General features: G+C 40.6%; 1 protein-coding gene across 1 annotated transcript in view; it reads left to right on the plus strand.

The window, feature by feature from the left end:
• The window catches only part of ANKFN1 (ankyrin repeat and fibronectin type III domain containing 1), a 362,043-nt gene that overhangs the window by 299,048 nt on the left and 48,534 nt on the right, over positions 1 to 14,461 (plus strand). Inside the window, exons 11-13 of the mRNA XM_043902728.1 lie at positions 3,677 to 3,776; positions 4,085 to 4,217; positions 4,693 to 4,809. Of these exons, the coding sequence (XP_043758663.1) occupies positions 3,677 to 3,776; positions 4,085 to 4,217; positions 4,693 to 4,809 (350 nt within the window). The remainder of the gene's footprint in view (positions 1 to 3,676; positions 3,777 to 4,084; positions 4,218 to 4,692; positions 4,810 to 14,461) is intronic.

Here is a 14,461-nt window from a genome sequence, read left to right on the forward strand (position 1 = left end):
TTCTTTTTTCAACATAGACTCCTCTCTAAACTGCTCTTTTGCTTGTTTTTGGCCTGTGCTTTTTCTGTTATATGTTATCCAAACTGCCTAGTGATCCTTGTATATGTGCTCAGATTTAAGAGAAGAGAACTCAGTAGCTGTTGAGAAGCTTTGAACACAAGGATGGGGCTCTTAAACACACCACTGTAGAGTGATCCAGCATAGCCTTATCTTTAGGAAAGTAATAAAGCCAATGTCAGAATCTTTAGGTGTATTCTTATGCTAATCAGAGCCTCCACAGACACTATTTCCAGTGTTCTGCCTGGAGGATAGAAGTTTGAGTCCCAGTGTTCCCAGAGGCCAGTGGGGAAATATGCTGTAAGGAAGCTTTCATTTAATCCACTTGTTTTGAGTACATACCACTCCCTCCTTCCATTTATAACCATACATCATGTCTTTCACACCAAAGAGCTCTGTTTCTTCTTTCCTGAAATTAAGCTACCATCTTTCATCTAGAATGGGGAAGGGATAGGGAAGGCTATCTAGATCTCTAACTACTTCTTAAACAGATTTCAACAAAACCTCCTCATTTTAGCTCCACATTCATCATTCACTTCTAGCAATGTATGATGCCCATGGGGTGAGTCATGTTACTTTTCAACTTTCTCCACTGTTGGCCGAGGATTCATCTTCCTCAACTCTACTAAATCCCTCTGTCCATCTGCTTCCTAGCTACCAAAATTCACTTGCTTTTATCTCCTTTCCTATCTCTTTGTCTTTATAGATTTATATCCCTTCTTCTTTTTTAAATCTCTTAAGCAAGAGAATTCCAGAAAAACATATATTTCAACTAGAAAAGGTCGGTTTTCATTTCAATCCCAAAGAAAGGCAATGCCAAATAATGTTCAATCTACTGCACAATTGCACTCATCTCACACACTAGCAAAGTAATGCTCAAAATTCTCCAAGCCAGGCTTCAACCGTATGTGAACGAAGAACTTCCAGATGTTCAAGCTGGATTTAGAAAAGGCAGAGGAACCAGAGATCAAATTGCCAACATCCACTGGATCATTGAAAAAGCAAGAGAATTCCAGGGAAATATCTGCTTCATTGACTATGCCAAAGCCTTTAACTGTGTGGATTACAACAAACTGTGGAAAAGTCTTCAAGAGATGGGAATACCAGACCACCTGATCTGCCTCCTGAGAAACCTATACGCAGGTCAAGAAACAACAGAACTGGACATGGAACATCAGACTGACTGCATATTAGGGAAGGAGTATGTCAAGACTGTATATAGTCACTCCACTTTAACTTATATGCAGAGTACATCATGCGAAATGCTGGGTTAGATGAAGCACAAGCTGGAATCAAGACTGCCAGGAGAAATATCAATAACCTTAGATATGCAGATGACCCCGTCCTTATGGCAGAAAGCAAAGTGGAACTAAAGAGCCTCTTGATGAAGGTGAATGAGGAGAGTGAAAGAGCTGGCTTAAAACTCAGCATTCACAAAATGAAGATCATGGCATCCAGTCCCATTACTTCATGGCAAATAGATGGGGAAACAATGGAAACAGTGACAGACTTTGTTTTGTTGGGCTCCAAAATTACTGCAGATGGTGAATGCAGCTATGAAATTAAAAGATGCTTCCTCCTTAGAAGAAAAGCTATGAACAGCCTAGGCAGCCATGTTAAAAAGCAGTGACTTTGCCGACAAAGGTCCATCTAGTCAAGGCTATGGTTTTACCAGTAGTCATGTATGGATGTGAGAGTTGAACCATAAAGAAGGCTGAGTGCTTAAGAATTGATGCTTTTGAATTGTGGTATTAAAGAAGATTCTTGAGAATCCCTTGGACAGCAAGGAGATCAAACCAGTCAATCCTAAAGGAAATCAACCCTGAATATTCGTTGGAAGGACTGATGCTGAGGTTGAAGCTTCAGTACTCTGGCCACCTGGTGCAAAGAGCTAACTCATTAGAAAAGACCCTGATGCTAGGAAAGACTGAAGGCAGGAGGAGAAGGGGATGACAGAGAATGAGATGATTGGACAGCATCACCAACTCGATGGACATGAGTTTGAGCAGGCTCTGGAAGTTGGTGAAGGACAGGGAAGCCTGGCGTGCTGCAGTCCATGGGGTCGCAGAGTCGGACACGACTGAACAACTGAACAACAACTCTGCTTTTAGTAAGGTTTGGAAGAGAGTAGCATGTGATGAATATGTTCAATATGCTCCCTTTAATCACAAGTCCCAGCAGCGGTTCAAGCAGGATATGACCAGCCATTCATGTTCAAGTTAGAAGAAAATGCTTTTGCTTTGTCCTGGCAGGACTAACCACTATCAGCACAAGGGAACCCGGCATGAGAGCTTGCATCAGTCAGCTCATTCCCAACTTCTCCTCTAGGATCATAGGCAGAACCACACTGGGCCTCAGGCACAGGCCATCTGCCCAGGTTTCCATGTCTAAGAGCAGTGACAGACTGTTCTCATCCCCAGTAACATGTCTGTCAAGAGTTTGGTGATGATCCCAACAACTTCATCTTCCATTCATTAATTATACTTAAGAATTAAAGCAATGATCATCTAGGTCAGCTCTAGGGAGCACTCTTTGCAAATACTGTTACAGGAAATCTATTACTTTTTTTTTTAACTGAAGTATAATTGCTTTACAATGTTTTGTTGGTTTCTGCCGTACAGCAACATGCATCAGCCATAAATATACATATGTCCCCTCCCTCCTGAACCTCGCTCCCACCCCCTACCCCATCTACTCCTCTAGGTTATCACAGATAGCACGAGATAACCTATCACTAGGTTATCACTGAGCTCCCTGTGTTATACACCAACTTCCCACTAGCTGTCATTTTACATCTGGTAATGTATATGTTTCAATGCTACTAGTTTTATCAGTGAGAGCTCCAGACTGTAAATAAAAAAGCTAAACAGAAGCAATGGATGATTTGCTCATCACAGTAACCACAGAACCTAACATATAGTGGTGTCCCAATAAATATTTTTCAGTGAATAAATGTGTTCATCTGGGTACCGGTTTTTGTAGACAAACCACTTAACCTATCTCAGTATTTTCTTCTGAATAATGAAGATGTTAACCATGCCTACAGCTATTTTTGTAAGCCAACATACACTCTGGGCAAAAAAAAAAAAAAACTACCCCAGAATATTAGCAATGGTTGTGCTAAAGTGGCAAGATGGCATGTGTGGGGTGTTATTCCTTTTCTATGCTCCAGACTTCCTGTAATGTGCCTATATTAATTTTATAATGAAAAAAAAAATCAATGGAATATGTAGTCTAATAAGAGTTTTGCCAACATTGAGAAGTGTGTGAATATTAAAAGGCAATATGTGCTGGGGACAAAAGTTGATTCTATTTATTTTTATTCCACCTCATGATAAATAAGGAGGATATAAACAGAACACCAGAGTGATTTCCCCTGGAGTTATAAACGTTACTCATTTTCAACATTTTTGAGGAGCTATTCACTAACTGAGTTAACTACTGGCATCTCAAGATACAGAAGCTCCTAGACAGAGTGAATGAGCTGAGTCCCTCTGAAACTGAACATAAGTGCACTGAGAGGACAGGGGAGAGAAAGGCAGAAAGATGGGAGGAAGGCGCTGAGAGCGCTCTTCTTCCAGTGAAGTTTATTTACACTGTACTTTGTTCTGTGTTCCAGAAAGTTCAAAAGTGCAAACCTCGGGCCGCAAGCCGTCAGTCTCCAGGAGCCTGAAACACCTATTCCATTCCTCAAACAAGTTTGTGAAGACCTTGAAACGGTGGGTCCTTTGTAGTTTTTCCAGGAAGTCTTAGCATCTCAGGAATCTACTGATTTTGGTTCTGAGTGGAAACTTGGTAAATATTGCTGTTTTATTATTAAAAGAATATAAAATTCACCTTTTTTCTGAGAATCTGGACAAAAGAATTATTTCTTTGAATTCTAGCCAATAAATTTGTGATACTTAACAAGAATATTTTCATAAGTATATTTTAAATTATCATTTATCATGCCCAAAAATACTATTTCTATGATTCAGGCTTGGAGAAGATGGTTGAGGACAATTTTTATTTTGCTTTTTCTTTTCAGGGGACTCTACATAGCTGTTATATTTTATTACAAAGACAATATGTTAGTCACCAATGAAGATCAAATACCGATTGTTGAAATAGATGACTCTCACACGAGTTCCATTACACAAGATTTTCTGTGGTTCACAAAGGTATCCTGAGTTCTAATTTTATTCTTCCCCACTTTGCACCAACAGTACCTCACATAAATCTCTAAAACTTTAGTTGAGAAGTTGAGGAATCTCCAGTGATCAAAATATTGGAGTGGGAGTAAATTATCTCAATGGTCTCTTTCTGGCCTGATATGCCCTTTGTCATTAAAAATGCCAAAATAGTATCTACACATTTTCAGAGCAAAGAAGCTTCCATCCTGTCAGATTGTATCTCCAGTATTCTGAGTTATGGGATCATTTGGCAAAGACTAAAATGGGGATCTGATTGTTTCATTAACATTCAGATCTTTTTCCAGTTGGACAGAGATCAAAAAGTTGTTTTGCATGTATCTGAAAATGGACTGGAGAACAAACATCAGGTGTCAGGTTTCCTCCTGACTGCTTTGCTTTGATGCCACAACCTAAATCATGCGCTGGCTTGAATGATGATATGACCTCGTGACTTCTTTTGCAGCTGTCTTGTATGTGGGAAGATATAAGGTGGTTGAGGCAAAGCATACCTATCTCCATGTCCTCGTCCACAGTACTACAAACTCGGCAGAAGATGCTTGCAGCAACAGCCCAGCTACAGGTGAGAGGCCAGGTCTCAACCTAGCCCTCCAAGGAAATTTTGGAAACACATGTTAGTTAAGTTGCCAACCCTACCTGGAAAGGGAAAGGGCGGGCTCCTTGCTGTTTTAGATCCTTAGACATATGAAGTCGTCTTGGATGCTCTGAGCTGCATACCTGTCTTTGTAGTGAACCTGTGCTTTTGGCACTCTCCTGGGAGAGGAACAGAGGTTTATCTTGAAGAATCTAGAAGTAAACAAGGAGTAAAGAGACCTGAATTCTGGATCTGATGTTCACCAGTCAACTCATTTCTGCTTTCTGGATCTGAGTTTCATCATTTGCACAATAAGAGTCTGATTAGCTCTCTTGATGAATTCTGGATGTTTTGGCATCCTGTGGATCTATATGAGTGTACGGAGATGGAAAAAGAGATGCTCAGATATTTTAAGGAGTTTCTTGGCTTGATGTTTATGGGAAAACAAATGTATCTGCATACATTTTTGATAATTAAAAGAACAAAACAAAAAAACTCTTAAAGACTTACCTTTCATTCTGAATTTAACCCTTCTGTACTATTAACCCAATCAGATCATATCTCCAAGCCCTGCAAGAATCTTTGTCGGTTACAGAGCTCCTCTTAGAAATGGCATTGAATTCTAACCAGGCATTTCTGGGTTTCCCTTTCATTGTTTTGTTTTTGTTTCAGTATTATCTGAATTTGTGGTTCTTAGCACAGGAAAACCTCTGCTACACAGAATTAGGATCTTTAAAGTATCGATGAGGCTTCATCAGTGATGGGTTGTTGACGTTGTTCAGTCGCTGGGTCGTGTACAACTCTCTGTGACCCCATGGACTGCAGCACGCCAGGCTTCCCTGTCCTTCATATCTCCCGGAGTTTGCTCAAACTCGTGTCCACTGAGTCAGTGATGCCATCCAACCATCTCATCCTCTGTCACCCCCTTCTCCTCTGGCCCTCAATCTTCCCCAGCATCAGGGTCTTTTCTAATGTTTCAGTTCTTCACATCAGGTGGCCAAAATATTGGAGTTTCAGCACCAGTTCTTCCAATAAATATTCAGGGTGTATTTCCTTTAGGATTAACTGATTTGATCTCCTTGCAGTCCAAGGGACTCTGAAGAGTCTTCTCCAGAACCACTGTTTGAAAGCATCAATTCCTGGTGGCTCAGACAGTAAAAAATCTGCCTGCAATGCAGAAGACTCAGCTTCAATCCTTGGGTCAGGAAGATCCCCTGGAGAAAGGAATGGCAAGCCACTCCAGTATTCTTGCCTGGACAATTCCATGGACAGAGGAGCCTGGTGGGCTACAGTCCAGGGGTTCGCAAAGAGTGGGACATGACTGAGCAAAGAACACTTTCACTTACAGTGATAGGTATCTACCTACAAAGCTGCAAGTTACATAAACCCCAGAAATACATATAACAGGAATCTGCATAAGCTGTGTTTGGCCAGGCGATATCATCCAAAGCTAAAAAGAGAGTCATAATAACAAAAATTTTCTACAGCTTCATCCCTACCTGCAATTACAGGAATTTCATTTCTTGACCCATGCAATAATTTGACTCCTTGCAATAATAATTATTGTCTTGATATTATAATAAATTCCGAAAAGTAACTCTTCAACCTCCTGTGCTATATTCCACTGCACAGGCGGCTCACTGCCTTGTGTATTCAGTTCAGTTCAGTCACTCAGTCATGTCCACTCTTTCTGACCCCACGGACTACAGCACACCAGGCCTCCCTGTCCATCACCAACTCCCAAAATTTACTCAAACTCATGTCCATTGAGTTCGTAATGCCATCCAACCATCTCATCCTCTGTCGTCCCCTTCTCCTCCCGCCTTCAATCTTCCCCAGCATCAGGGTCTTTTCCAATGAGTCAGTTCTTCACATCAGGTGGCCAAAGTATTGGAGTTTCAGCTTCAGCATCAGTTCTTCCAATGAATATTCAGGGTTGATTTCGTTTAGGATGGACTGGTTGGATCTCCTTGCAGTCCAAGGGACTCTCAAGAGTCTTCTTCAACACCACAGTTTTAAAGCATCAATTCATCAGTGCTCAGCTTTCTTTATAGCCCAACTCTCACCTCCATACATGACTACTGGGAAAACCATAGCTTTGACTGTACAGACCGTTGTCGGCAAAGTAACGTCTCTGCTTTTTCACATGCTGTCTACTTTGGTCATAGCTTTTCTTCCAAGAAGCAAGCATCTTTTAATTTCATGGCTGCAGTCACCATCTGCAGTGATTTTGGAGCCCAAAAAAATAAAGTATGTCACTGTTACCATCTATTTGCCATGAAGTGATGGGACCAGATGCCATAATCTTAGTTTTCTGAGTGTTGAGTTTTAAGCTAACTTTTTCACTCTATTCTTTCACTTTCATCAAGAGGCTCTTTAGTTCGTCTTTGCTTTCTGCCATAACGGTAGTGTCATTTGCATATCTGAGGTTATTGAAATTTCTCCCGGCAATCTTGATTCCAGTTTGTGCTTCATCCAGCCTGGCATTTCTCATGATGTACTCTGCATATAAGTTAAATAAGCAGGTTGACAATGCACAGCCTTGATGTACTCCTTTCCCAATTTGGAACCAGTCTGTTATTCCATGTCCAGTTCTAAATGATGCTTCTTGACCTGCATACAGATTTCTCAGGAGGCAGGTCAGGTGGTCTGGTATTCCTATCTCTTTAAGAATTTTCCAGAATGTGTTGTGATCCACACAGTCAAAGGCTTTGGCATAGTCAATAAAGCAGAAGTAGATGTTTTTCTGCTTTTGATGATCCAATGGATGTTTGCAACTTGATCTCTGCTTCCTCTGCCTTTTCTAAATCCAGCTTGAACACCTGGAAGTTCACAGTTCATGTACTGTTCAAGCCTGGCTTGGAGAATTTTGAGTATTACTTTGCTAGTGTGTGAGATACGTACAATTGTGCAGTAGTTTAAACATTCTTGGGCATTGCCTTTCTTAGGGACTGGAATGAAAACTGACCTTTTCCAGTCCTGTGGCCACTGCTGAGTTTTCCAAATTTGCTGGCATATTGAGTGCAGCACTTTCACAGCATCATCTTTTAGGATTTCAAGTAACTCAACTGGAATTCCATCACCTCCACTAGCTTTGCTTGTAGTGATGCTTCCTAAGGCCCACTTGACTTTGCATTCCAGGATGTCTGACTCTAGGTGAATGATCACACCATCATGGTTATCTGGGTCATGAAGATCTTCTGTGTATTTTGGCCACCTCTTCTTAATATCTTCTGCTTCTGTTAGGTCCATATCATTTCTGTCCTTTATTGTGCCTATCTTTACATGAAATTTTCCCTTGGTATCTCTAATTTTCTTGAAGACATCTCTAGTCTTTCCCATTCTATTGTTTTCCTCTATTTCTTTCATTGAACGCTGAGGAAGTCTTTCTTATCTCTCCTTGCTATTCTTTGAAACTCTTCATTCAAATGGATATACCTTTCCCTTTCTCCTTTGTCTTTAACTTGCGTCTTCAGTAAGATCTTAAAAAAAAAAGTGCCTCAATTTCAACTCACTCTTTTTTTAATTAATTTATTTAATTGGAGGATAATTACAATATTGTGATTTTTTTTTTCCATACATCAACATGAATTGGCCAGAGGTATAGATGTGTTCCCCCCATCCTGATTCCCCCTCCTACCTCCCTCCCCACTCTATGCCTCTGCGTTATCCCAGAGCACCAGCTTTGGGTGCCCTGCTGTTTATATATAGAATTTAGAAATACAATAACTGTGATCCTGCATGCAGGGCAGCAAAGGAGTCATAGATATAAAGAATAGAATTTGGACTCAGTGGGAGGAGGCAAGGGTGGGATGATTAAGAGAATAGCATGAAACATATACATTACCATATGTAAAACAGATGATGACCAGTGCAAATTGAACTCACTCTTGATTGCATAATCTTCTCCTTCAACTCAAGATGTTCTTGGAGCTGGGCCATGATGACTGTGCTAAATTCAAAGAGGCTCTTCCTGTCATCACTGACCAGCTATAGTTGGACTAAGCCACTGTACTGCAAAAACAGCTCTTTGTTTAGGATAAACTTCATTCTCAGTAGCCCCTTGGTCCCTTAGTAAAGTTCTTTCTCAGGAGTCCTTAGTGGACCCTCCCATTTGCCTACCATACAACCCAGGCATGTTTAGATTACAGACTAAACAACTTTAGAATTTCAAATGGGGCTCTTTATGTTAGGTTTATTACAGTCTTCCCAGAACATCTTCATCTAACATCTGAGAAGGACTAGGCTGTCACAAGTCACTGCATTTAAACACTGAGGGGCTAGAGAGAAGCCATAATGGTCAGTGTGCCCTATTCAACTATTACTTCCATTGAAATAGCGCTTGGATTTGGTCCCCCAATGTACCGGCCCGCATCACTTTTCATAATGCATCTGCCCTCTTCTGAGGTCATTTTCCTCTTTGTCTAACTTAGATTATTTGGCCCATCATAATTACCCCCTTGAAAATCCTCTAAATTTCTGGCCACTCTCTCCCTCCACATTATGTATTTGGAAAAGATCCAAGCCTGGATGAATCTAACACGCATTCACTACACTGAAGCAGTTGCATACTGCTGCATTAAAAAAATAATAAAATTACTAAACAGGGGCAGGGAGTATGATTGGCTTTATGTTTTATGTCATTACTACAATTCTCACGTATAATGTTACCTACTGATCATGTTCCATTTCTCTACTAAATTCACTTTCCCAAATTACAAGGCAACTATTTAAAACTTTCTCCATTCTACCACATCCCTTCCCCTTCCCCACACTTTCCATCCCCACATCAGGTGATAGTTTACTGTATAACTCATTAAGAAAATAAATGGGAAATAATTATTTGTCTACGACCAAATTGAAAAGCCTCCTTGCATTGACGCTACTTCCTCTTCCTTCCCCCCATTCCAACAGATAAAGTCTCACTCCTCTTACCAAAGGCTCATCTCTCACATGTGCTCTAGATTTCAGTTCGTCGCTCCCTTCTTCAACTACAATCACTCTTCTCCTTAGACCCAGACTTGAAAGAGTGGCCAACATCCTCTTTCTCTATTCATTTCCTCACTTCCCATTTAGTTCCAAGCTCTTTCCCTGACTTTTGTTATCATCATGCCTACCAAACTGCTCTCCCAGGCCACCAATAATCAGAGGCAGATGATGCTCATAAATCTTGAGCTCCAGGGTCCCTCACTTGTATGATGCCCTGTGGGTATGGGAGTTGTAGAGTGTTTAGGGAGGGGAAGTTGAGTTACAACCAGCAAGCATTTCTGGTAAACTGCCTAAAGAAAGGGCTTCCCAGGTGGATTGGTAGTAAGAAAATCTGCCTGCCAATGCAAGAGACACAGGATTGAATCCTTGGGTTGGGAGGATCCCCTGGAGAAGGAAATGGCCACACACTCCAGTATTCTTGCCTATAGCATTCCATGAACAGAGGAGTCTGGTGGGCTACAGTCCATAGGGTAGCAAAGAGTTGGACACAACTGAGCAACTGAGTATGCATGCATACCTAAAGAAATCCCAGATCAAAAATTCCAAATACTCCAGTATTGGGGGAGATTTTCTTTCTGAGTCTAAAATATTCACTTTTTTGTTTTAATGACTTCTACACCTAACCTTCATATTTGTAATTTTTTATTCTTTATCTTAAAAAGGGCCCCCCAAATTGTGTGGTGCTGGCCCCTAAAAAACTTGCATCCATCCCTCCAATGGTTTCAGTTTCACTAAATCTGATAGACACTTTTAAATCCTCTTTGCAGCTGACATCTCAGTAGCATTTGATACAATGGCCTTATTTATTTTAAAATTTTAAATTGCCACATCACTTGGCTTTCATGACTCGGCACTTTCCAGATTTTTCCAACTTCCTGGTCTGGCTCAGTCTCCTTTGCTAGCTTGAATGCTATTTCCTCTGATTAGAATCTGCTTCTGCTTCTTTGTCTCACTAATTCCTACATATCCTTCAGATCTCAGCTTCATTTTTTTTTAATTAATTTATTTTTTATTGAAGGATAATTGCTTTACTCAGCTTCATTTTTATACTTCCTCGGGGAGCCTTTCTCTGATCTCCCAATTAAGTGAATCATTCACAGAGCACCTTGTATTCTTCATTCAGAATGGTGACCATAATCTCGTTTGTTAATAATTCATACCATTTTTGGTCAGTGTCAACTTGCACTGTGAGTCCCTGAGATTGTGTCTCCGTCTTGGCTATCACTGTATCCACCATGAGTGGCACGTGGCAGACCCTCTTTACCTACTACCTGGATAGACGCATTTATCAGCCCAACCTCTGCACCCCTCAAATCACACTGGAGGATGCTCTATCTAACCAAAGGGAAAAGGGGTTACAGAAATGTACCTCATGCCATAGTTACCGCCTGGATAGTCCTCTAGGCCCTCACAGTGACCAGTGCCTTGTAGTACTCAAAACAGTTACCCCTTACAGTGCCACAGCCAAAGCAATGACTGCTTAAATAATAGAAGTCACTGTCATCTTTTTTTTTTTTTTTTTGTAGGAAATATTGCCCAAGGTCCTTACTGATCTTTAAATGAAAATGTCTGGAAATACCGAAGCCACTCTTTTTTTTGGTGGGGAGGGGGAGGTGGGGGGGTGGGCAGGGGGTGACAGGGCACAGGAAAAACTTTACAGAAAAGGAAGAAATATACATTTGGGGAGATTTATATGTAATATTTTTAGTCTCTTTATTAAACTAACATTTCTTACAATGTTCTGAGAAAAAAGCATTTTTAAATAGCTTGATTGGCATCAGCCATACATAAACCCTGTTGCTTTACCTGTGGTATATTTCATTTTAGTCTCCTCCCATTTCCAGCATCACTACCACTGCCTCATTACTCCAGTTATATCAAAAGCTTCCAAAGTCATCCTCCTGCTTCCAGTCTTAACACCCTCCAATGCATTCTCCACACTCCTGCCAGAGTAGCCAATAAAAGGTTCTGACCATGTCATTCCATGGCTTACATTTTCTCAAGAGTGGCCCAGACATTTGACCATGGTACACACAGGTCTTCCTTGCCATCTTTCTCCCCCTCAGGGAGCTGTGAACAGCCCCCTGACTTACCTTCATCACAGCACTTACAAACCACTGTGCATTCTGAGCCTTATTTTCCAGTTTCTGCTCTATAGGGAGGCTCTTTAATACATGTTAATAAATAACAATCACAAAACAACAACTTTCATTTACCTAACAGAGTAAATGCCAGGCACTGTGCTAAGTTCTTTACAAACTATAATATCTTCACCACACCATAATGTGAAGTACTATTATTGGCATTCACTTAACACAGGATAAAACTGAGGCCTAGAAAAGGAAAATAACTTGTCCAGGGTTTCACAAATATGAAATAGCAGAGTATGGGTATAAACTCTGACATATATAACTCCACAGCCTGCATTTTTTCCCAATATTTCATCATCTTATTGTGTATTCATTTTACAAAAAGCAAACAAAATTGTGAAGAGAACAAATTATGTACATTATAGTCTAAAAAGAAAAAGTGAAAGTCTATTCTGCATCATTTGGAGTCTATTTAGTAATGAAGTGAAGTGAAGTGAAAAAGTCATTCAGTTGTGTCCAACTCTTTGCGATCCCATGGACTATACAGTCCATGGAATTCTCCGGGCCAGAATACTGGAGTGGGTAGCCTTTCCCTTCTCCAGGGGATCTTTCCAACCCAGGGATCAAACCCGGATCTCCTACATTGCAGGAGGATCCTTTACCAACTGAGCCACAAAGGAAGCCCAAGAATACTGAAGTGGGTAGCCTATCCTTTCTCCAGTGGATCTTCTTGATCCAGGAAACTTTATTTGGAAGAAGGTAAAGTCTCAGGTGTCACAGTGGTAAAGAATCTACCTGCCAGTGCAGGAGACACAAGAGATGCAGTTTTGATCCTTGGGTTGGGAAGATCCCTGGAGTAGGAAATGGCAACATACTCTCGTATTCTTGCCTGGAAAATTCCATGGACAGAGGAGCCTGGCAGGTTACAATCCATGGGATCACAAAGAGTCAGAGGCGACCCAGTAACTGAACACACACAGAAAAAATATGAATTAATATTACCTGAGCAGGAGAGATAAGTATCTGCCAACATTTGGATTTAAAATAAAAGATTAGAAAGCCTGTAAGTGACCAAGACCCCACAACCTTTTCCCTACTTTTTGGAAAACAGCAGAGGCCCCAAAAGGCAGAAGTGTACGTTCCTCTTACACTGAGAGATGTCCAAACTACTTATCCTCGAAATATAGTAATAATCTGACATTATAGATTGGGTCCTATTAAACTTCCCTCCTCTACAGCTTTTGTCTTATTTTTGTGAACTCATTTATTTTACTTTTTACATGTTTATTGGAGGACAGTCGATTTAAAAGGCTGAGTTAGTTTCAGGTGTACGGCAAAGAGAATCAGTTATATATTTACCTGTGTCCAGTCTTCTTCAGATTCTTTTCCCATATGGGTCATTACAAAATATTGAGAGGAGTTCCCCGTGCTATACCCTAGGTCTTGTCTTTACTAGTTATCCATTTTACATATGGAAGTGTGTATACGCCAAACCCAATCTCCCAGTTTGTCTCTCCCTATCTGTTCCCCCTTGGTAACTGTAAGTTTGCCTCCTACATCTGTGACTCTGTTTCTGTTTTGTAAATAAATTTATTTCTATAATTTTTTTTAGATTCCTTCTCCACAGCTTTTAGAAATAAACGTTAATGAGCTAAAGCCAGGTAACAATTCATGAATATTATGTCTTTTTCATTTTTCAAGGTGGGGGCAAAGGGGTTTCCCAAATTTTTATTATTTTCTGGCCTTCATATCTTATTCCAGACTTCCTTCAACTTCCCGTGGCACTCCAAACTGAACAAAGATCTCTAAGTATTGTGCATCTGTCTAGGGCTTACTGACACCCCTGCGACGTGCTGTGGTTACACCCTAGATACATGCTGGTGAGCCATCATATGGCTTGTATCTCTCTTTACCTTGTAGAACCCTCAGGGTTCCCAGATCTCCTAATCTTGACTGCATAGCACAACACATATTAATATGGTCTGTTTTTCCTTTAGGCTCTAAAGAACCCCACCTTTGTCCCCTTAGAATATGGTTGCAATTTATTTTCACAAGGATATTCTTCTTTTACATTGGGCTCTTCCCAGAGCTAACTATCTAATTCAATTAACTATCAATACAGAATTTCAGGAAGATTTTTAGTGCTTTCTTATTTAGTCCCTTAGTCAACATATCCAAAGCTAACAGTGGACCAGTGATAATAACTCTGCCTAAATGAAATGATCATCTCATTCATGTCCACCCACCCACTTTGATCCAAAGCAAATCATATTTTCCAGTGTCCTAAAGATAATATGTTCATTCAGACAACAAAAATTTCTTGAGCTATTACTATGTACCAGGCACTGTGCAAGGAACCCAGAGAAACAGAGATGGATCTCACGACATTTACATCAATACATAGGAGAGCCAGGGTCATGCTAAGATACAAGCTGGCGCAGGAAACAGTAGGGGACAAAAGGGGAGACGTTAAATTCTACCTGTGACAGTCGAGAAAGTCCTCCCCACAAGGTGAAACATGAGATGAATCTTAAAAACAAGTAAGTGTTGTTTTCCAGTTG

Source organism: Cervus elaphus, chromosome 5, assembly GCF_910594005.1.
Source record: "Cervus elaphus chromosome 5, mCerEla1.1, whole genome shotgun sequence".
Classification (NCBI taxonomy): Eukaryota; Metazoa; Chordata; class Mammalia; order Artiodactyla; family Cervidae; genus Cervus; species Cervus elaphus.